This window comes from Scatophagus argus, chromosome 15 (genome assembly GCF_020382885.2).
Source record: "Scatophagus argus isolate fScaArg1 chromosome 15, fScaArg1.pri, whole genome shotgun sequence".
Lineage (NCBI taxonomy): Eukaryota > Metazoa > Chordata > Actinopteri > Scatophagidae > Scatophagus > Scatophagus argus.
The window spans coordinates 385,861-393,776 of record NC_058507.1 but is presented as its reverse complement, the minus strand read 5'-3'; the positions used below and the strand labels follow the sequence as shown (position 1 = coordinate 393,776).

The window sequence follows — 7,916 nt, the reverse complement described above, 5'->3', positions numbered from 1 at the left end:
TCCATGTCGTCCACTTCCTCCACCTCCTCCATGTCGTCCACATCCTCCACCTCCTCCACTTCTTCTTCCTCCTCCACTTCCTCCACCTCCTACTCTTCCTCTCTATCTAGCCTCCAGTCCTTCTCTGTGCCCCCCCTGCCCTCTCCACTCCTCCCCTACCCAAGTTTCCTGGCCAAGAAGGGGATGTGCACCTTTAAAATCCTCCCAGCCAAATCCAGCAAGGACCCAATCGTTATCACCTGCTCTAAAGTTCCCTCCAAGCCCCCCATCAATGTGGTGAAGACCTCAGGCTCCTTCACCCTCCTCCATCCTCAACCCCCTGCGTCCCCCATGAACCTCGTATCCCACAGACCCTCCGCAGCTCCCGGGGCCGAGCCTGGGGTCAAAACAGTGACAGTGTCTGCGGTCCCTGCGGGTCCCAGTGGGATGTTAGTCCATCAGAGACCTGCTTCACCTCAAACCACCACCACCACCTTCCACACCCCTGCAGGGATCACTCAAAGACCCCCACCTACTCCTCCAGCACCACCAAGGTCCGAGGTCACACCCGTACCCCCTCTGAACCCCCCAGGTGACATGATCAACCCAGAGCCGAAGCTGGCCTGCGACCTGGTGGACCAGGACATCATCTGTCTGGATGATGAGATGGCGACCATGGATATGGTGGGCGGAGCTAAGCAGTCAGTAGATGTGGTGGAGCTTGATGACTGGGTGACCAGCGACACAGAGAACTCGTCAGACTTCAGGGACGAGACGGACACTGAGGAGGACAAAGAGGCGATAAGCACCAACGTAAGAGGAAATTAATTTAATATTTGAATAAACAGAAGAGTTTTAAAATCCCTTACAGGCTGACAGTGTAGAATGAAGTCTGTTTGATTCAGTTTAACCCTGGATTATCCCAGGATCTGATCTCAAAACCCAGAGTCCTGACTGCGTGAAACTCATATTGACATCACTGAATGTAACGTCCACTTCCTGAGGACATCATCTCTGATGTCCATGCAGAATAAACCTCCATAAACCCACTCCAGATAAACATAAGGAGCAGCTAACTGCTAACTCAGCTCAGTCTGAATTGAGACCGTTTGTGTGTAAGAGATAAGCAATCCTAGCGATCCTTAAAGTTGAACGGTTCAGGTGACGTCTCTTGGTTTTGATTCAGATGTGCAGAGCACAGAAGAGTGGACCGTCGACCTCTGAGGGTGTTCCTCTGCGGCGTCACGTTCATAACACGCTGGAGAAGCAGCGTCGAGCGAGGCTCTGTCAGCTGTTTGAACGTCTGAGGACAGAAGTGGGACTGAATGAGAGGAAGACTTCAAAGGTGTCCACACTGAAGAAGGTCCGAGTCTTCAGACAGCCGCTCATACACACTCACACACTAGTTTCCATTTCCTCTCCTACAGTCGTTTGCTTATTTTACTCTTTTACATTTTATTCCTCTTTCATACATCTAAGGTTTTTCCTCGTATTCACAAATCATTTGCTTCTTCTTTTTACTTTGTTTGTCCCTGTGTTGTCCTCTGGCACGTACCAGCCTGTCACCGTACACGATAAATTGTTATGAATAAAGGTGAAGTGCTTTGTAAAAAGTAGGTTTGAGTGAAGACCTTCAGGTGTCTGTCTGCAGGCGGTGCAGGTGATCCAGGAGCTCACAACAACTAAAGCCAATCTCAGGAAGAAGAAGAGGAGGCTGAAGAAGAGGAGGGATTTCTTCCTCAGCGTCATCGCTCCGAGAACAGGTACCATTACCAAACTCTCAGAAACTCTCTCTCATCAGCACGAAAGTTCTGCTTTTAGGAAGGCAATGAGATCACAGAAGAACAGTTCATTTACCTTGAAATGAGCGCAGACGAGAAGCTAAACTTCACATCTGCTGATGTTCCTGAACTTTCTGCAGAACGTTCTGTCCAGCAGGTTTGATTACTGAGCAGGACTTTTCCCCATCACCTCACATGAGTTCAGCTCCTTCAGCTGCTGGAGCTTCAGACCTGTTGGGTTTTGACAGTGAACAGTGTTTACAGTGTTTGTGTTGTTTGTATTGTTTGTGTTCAGAGGAGAGCAGGCAGGTGAACAGCGGACGCCACGGGTCACCTGCGTCTGAGACGGGAAGGAAAGACGCAGGTGTGATGGAGGATCTGCTGGGCAACACTGGCGAGCTGACGGACGACTCGTCCGATGAGGAGCAAACCGCTACTAAAGTACGAAATGTTCATTTTCACTCATCAGCAGTCAGAACCACAGAATCAATCGATAAACAGCTTTCAGCAACATGTGAAATAATGAAATCATTCTAATAAAATACTAGTCTAAAATACACTCTTCACAAGTCAACTGAAACCATTTTGAAATGAAAAGGTGAATTAAAGTAAGAATATATTCAATAAACGCAGTGATGGTCGTCTGTACATCTGTGGCTTCGCTGCTAACAGGAGCTGCTAACAGGAGCTGCTAACAGGTAGTTCAGCTCACTCTGATTGGAGACAGTTTGACTTCATGGAAAGATAAGATAAGAATTTATTGATCGTGCAGGAAATTGTGGTGCCAGGGTTGCAGTACAAAGAGGCAAATGAAAGTGTCAAGTAGTCACACAAGAAATAAAATAACAGAGTACTATAAAAAATAACAGAGTATATACATGACATAGATAAGGTACAGATACTTAAAGTGTAAAGATAGTAGTACAGGATAAATTATTATTGTTCTATGTGGGGAAAAGGGATGAGTTGAAGAGTTTGATAGCCACAGGGAGGGAGGACTTCCTGTGGCGTTCTGTGGAGCACCTTGGTGGACTCAGTCTACGACTGAGGTAGGACTCCAGTGTGGCCTGCAGGGGGTGGGACTTGTTGTTGAGGGTGTTGAGCAGTTTCCTCAGCATCCTCTGCTCAGACACCTCTGCCAGAGACTGCAGTTCCACTCCCAGGACAGAGCCAGATCTCCTGATGAGCTTATCGAGCCTGTTGGCATCAGCTGTCTTCACCCAGCTGCCCCAGCACACCACAGCGTAGAAGATGACACTGGAGACCACTGAGTGGTAAAACATCTGCAGCATTGTCCTGCAGACATTAAAAGACCCAAGTCAAAACCCAAGGAAACCCAAGGAAAAGGCAACTCTGCCCTTTCTTGTAGAGGGCATTGGTGTTGACTGTCCAATCCAGTTTATTGTCTATGTGGACCCCTTGATACTCGTAGCAGTCCACAATGTCCACCTCAGTACCCCTGATGTTGATAGGGTTGTGGGGGGTACTCATCTTCCTGAAGACCACCCTCAGCTCTTTAGTTTTCCCTGTGTTGAGCTGCAGGTGCTTCTGTCCACACCACTCCACGAAGCTGTCCACCACACCTCGGTATTCAGCTTCCCGTTCACCGGTGATGCAGCTCACAATGGCAGAGTTGTCCGAAAACTTCTGCAGATGGCAGGATTGTGAGCTGTACCTGAAATCAGAGGTGTACAGTGTGAACAGATAGGGCGAGAGGACCGTCCCCTGAGGTGCCCCTGTGCTGCTCAGTATGGTGTCCGAGGTGGTGTTCTGCAGCCTCACGTACTGTGGCCGGCCAGTGAGGTAGTCCCCAATCCAGGTGACCAGGGAGTCATTCACCTGCATGTCCAGGAGTTTATTGCAGAGTAGAGCAGGTCTTATGGTGTTAAAAGCACCGGAAAGGTCGAAGAACATGACTCTCACAGTGCTGCCTGCCCTGTCCAGGTGCGTGTAAGCTCTGTGCAGCAGGTAGATGATGGCGTCATCAGCTCCAATACGTGGCTGGTATGCGAATTTTAAGGTGACAGCCAGTACAGGCAGGCTGTAGACTCAGAAAACCAAAACGATCTAGAAAGTGAATAAACATGAGAACAGAAGTGGAATCATGAAGACAGCAGCTGCAGCCTCAGGCAGTGGACGCAGAATGAGGACGTTTGGTCAATGTTAAACTGGTTGTGTTTCAGGCTCATCAGGAAATCCAGAGTCTGCAGAAAGAGATGGCGAGACTGAAGAGTATGAAGATGTGTCTGAACCAGCAGAGGGACGTCTACATCAGGCAGATCTCCCAGAGATCAGGTGAGGAGCCAGCTGATGGGGATGATCCGTGTCTCAGAGCTCATTTCAGTGGACTGACACACAGACAGGAGGGACAGATTTGTTCACGTCTTTTCAACATCTGACCATAAGATAGATAGATAGTTACTTTATTGATCCCGAGGGAAATTCAAGCATCCAGTAGCCCATTACAGCAGTGTAGGTTAGTCAAAAGTAAGCAAACAAACAAGGCCTAACTGTTAGTGGGAAGAATAGACTAAACATTCTAAATAAACTACTGAGTCTGACTTCCTTCAGAGGTGGTTTGAACAACCAGATTTTGGTCTGTCTTGAATGTTTCTGGTTTTAGTTTACATTTTGAATGTCAGATATCAGATCAGCAGACTTCGCAAAGTTCACACTCAACGTTAACACTGATCCCTGGTCAGTCTGTTCAGGCTTGTCCAAGTTGGAAATCTGACTGTGTTTGACCTGCCAGAAATCAAAAAACTGTCTGTCTGTCGGATTATTGATCCATCAGGTGATTAACCAGGTGTCATGACCTCAAACAGAATGTCAAACGTTTGGTGGAAGTGCAGCCCACCTCTGAAAGCTGGTTGGCAGTGACCGTCGTAGGAAGAAGATCTGGCTTCATGTGTTCAGTGTTCTGCTGTCTCTGGCCTGCAGGTGGAGCTGTAACCCGTGTGTGTGTGTGTGTGTGTGTGTCCGTGGCTGCAGGTAAAAGTGAGCAGAGAATCCTGCGGAAGCTGCAGCGACTGTCATCCAAACAGAGGAAGCTGGAGAGGCAACACCAGGCAGCCAATCGACTGCCGGCAGCAGCAGGGGGTGGAGCTTCTGATCTTGCGGCACCCTCCCACCTGCAGCAGGAGCAGCATCAGGCTCCACAAGCTCCTCCCACTCCTGGTTCTGACACACTCTCGACCACACCTGTCTGCACACCTGCTCAGAAGCCTCAGACCAACAGTCAGAGGATCCTCCATGCGCCGAGGCCCACGTCACCATCAGTACGGCAGGACAGACCGAGGACGGTCCCAAACATCCTGTCTCGCAGTAAGCATGCAGCTCGGCCAATGACGATGCGCCAACAGACTGTGGACGGTAAGACTGGAGATATATTGATTGGTTGATGATGAGTTAAAGTAACAGATTGTTCTAAAATTATTTGAATGAAACACCGTTGAAGTCAGGGTCTGACTGACACACGGTGCTGACTGATGCAAACACATTTTAAATTAAATCAATAAAAGACTTCCTGCATTTAGTTAATGAAGGCTAAGTTGCTGAGACATTTTGTTGTCAGTTTGATGAGTAGTACTTGTTTCAGAGTGATTACATCCAGAGAAACCAAACCAAACTGTTGTCTTCCTGCTGTCCAGAGTCGCTGTGTTTTCAGGCTGTGGTACCGGCTGAGGTTCTGTCTCTGGTCAGTGCTGCATTGCCAGAGCAACAGGCCGTGACCCTGAACCCGCTGGTGGCAGAACAGACAGTTCTGCAGACGCCACCTGCACCAGGTACTGACCGGTCACCGTCTCTGTTGTGATTTAGTATGCTTTTATTTTGAAGACATGTCCTCTTCTTATCTGTAGGTCTGGCCTCTGTCACCCTCAACATTCCCAATATAGCCAATCAGGTCATTCATCTCACCTCACTGCCCCACCCCCCAACAGGTAAGACCTACAGCAGCCCGCCCCCCTCTCGTCACTAACCTCAGCTAACAAACAGACGAACTGCAGCTGGCAAATTAAGTCACACTCAACAAGTTGTTGTTTCATCGCTTACAGCTGAGAACATCAACAACCTGCTGCAGCTGGTTCAGCCATCAGCCACACTGCAGCAACAACAACAACAGCAGCAGCAGCAGCAACAACAACAACAACAACAACAACAACAACAACAACAACAACAACAGACAGCAGCAGCAACAGCAACAGCAGCAGCAGCAGCAGCAGCAGCAGCAGGTCCCAGGGAGTCAGCATCCTCCTGCTCCTCCTGCAGTCTCCACAGGATTAGACCACTCTTCAGACCAGGACAAAGACCAGGACCAGCCCCCTGCCCAGACTGACTCCACACCTGAGTCATCCTCTTCTTCATCGGCTCTACCCTCCGCTCTGTGCCCACAGCCAAGCACTGATCTTCAGGTCCCAGTGGACCTTCAGGTCCCTCCAGGACCGGAGCGGCAGGAGACCAAGGAGGAGCCTGACAACGAGACCTTGACCTCCCTTCTCAATGAGATTGTCTTCCTCAACCAGACCGTGTCCACAGGGCGACAGGAGCGGGGACACACCCAGAGACCCCGGCTCCTGCGGCTGGACTCGGACTCCAGTGACACCGTCACCATGGAGACGGATGGGGCAGGACCTAATGACCCCACACAGAGCAAAGCGCTGCCTGGACCTGCTAATGGAAACACTACAGGTGGTGTCCTGGCCCCGCCTCCTCTGTTGCAGATGAAGGTGGGCGGGGCCAAGATGGCGGACCCTGCCAGCAGACCCATGCCGAGGCTGGTTCCTCTGGGGCTGAGAGGAAACCCACCCAGCTGACTGATGATGTCCCGGCTGGTTTAGGACCTCATTGGTCGCCTGCAGGCACTTCTCTTATTGACTGAGAAGTTTGCACATTTCAGAGACAGCTTGTGTCAAATCACTTTCTGTGAGACAGAAACACGTGACACCTGGCAGCCAATCAGGAGCCCAGCTGTTTACTGACGATTGGCGAACGTGTTCAGTACATTTGTTAGTTTTTACTTATTTTTTTCCAAGTTTTGAGGCAACAATGTGCAACCAACCACGGCAACTTTTAGGACACCAGTTGACGACTCGCGGTTGCCATAGGAACCATGTTGGCAGAAGAGATTTTTCACCAAACAGAAAGAGACTGTTGGTGTAACGAGTGCCTCTCATACCCAAAGATCTGAATGTCTTGTTTATATTTTTCTTTTCATTGTTAGACACTCAATATAAGCTACCTTCAGTTTGCAGTTTTTAGTTGTTGTTCTTTGTGGGTTGTTTTTCACGACGGCGTAACAACGAGCACTGATTTCGAGGGTTAGGGTTAATTAAGTGCAAATATTTTGAGAAAAAGGATTGGAGGATTAGATATGCTGTCACTGGATAAAGAGAAGTTTGATTAAAGGTTTAAACACAGGAGCTGCAGTACAAATATTTTCAGTTACCCTTTTTGGCAAATATAAAGAATCTGAAGTTCAGTCAGGGTGTAGACGAGTTCAGTTCTTCATATTTCAACAGCAGTGAGATGGCTGCCTGTGTCTCACCTGGACTCACCTGTAACCTGGTCAGTGTTCACTCATCACCATGGGACCATTAAAGGACCAGTCTGCTGTTTTAAACCATCAGTGGAGGACTTTTATCAGACAAAGCTGCTTTTCTGTGTTGACTGAAACCAGTCTGATGTTTGTACAGTGATTCTTGTTATTCCTAAATTTTTATTTTTGTATGCATTCATGATGTAAATGTTGTCTGAAAGCCTCCCAGTGTAACACTAACATGAATAAAGATGGAAACACGACTTTTGACTTTTGGTTTTCTGTATCACAGTTAATGCAGTGTTCAGTTGTGATTTTAATCTCACCTGCTCATCTTTCAGCTGTGTTAACTGAGAGGAGCAGAATTTTACAGCATCTGAATGCATCATCCTACAAAAATGTTAAAAGCAGCTAACTGGAATTTAATCTCTGCCGACTTCTCGTTGGACTTTACACATCACTGAAGATAAAGTACTGAAATACTCTACTTGTGTACTCGTCTGCGTTTAGGAGGCATTTTCAGTCTTCACTAATTCAGACAGAAACTTGAGTCCAACATTTAAATAAATTACATTGAAGTTATTTATTAGATTATAAATGTTGCTAACTGCGAGTCGTGG

The 7,916-nt window shown here is 48.1% G+C and overlaps 1 protein-coding gene across 1 annotated transcript; it reads left to right on the top strand.

The window, feature by feature from the left end:
- The first annotated feature begins 10 nt into the window (after positions 1-10).
- On the top strand, positions 11-7,091 carry LOC124072387 (chromatin modification-related protein EAF1-like). Its single transcript, XM_046413798.1, has 9 exons — positions 11-792; positions 1,166-1,342; positions 1,631-1,742; positions 2,056-2,201; positions 3,944-4,055; positions 4,752-5,132; positions 5,411-5,545; positions 5,621-5,701; positions 5,816-7,091. Exons 1-9 carry the CDS (start codon positions 31-33, stop codon positions 6,094-6,096), a joined length of 2,187 nt encoding a protein of 728 aa, XP_046269754.1. The 5' UTR covers positions 11-30; the 3' UTR covers positions 6,097-7,091.
- The last annotated feature ends 825 nt before the right edge of the window (positions 7,092-7,916 follow it).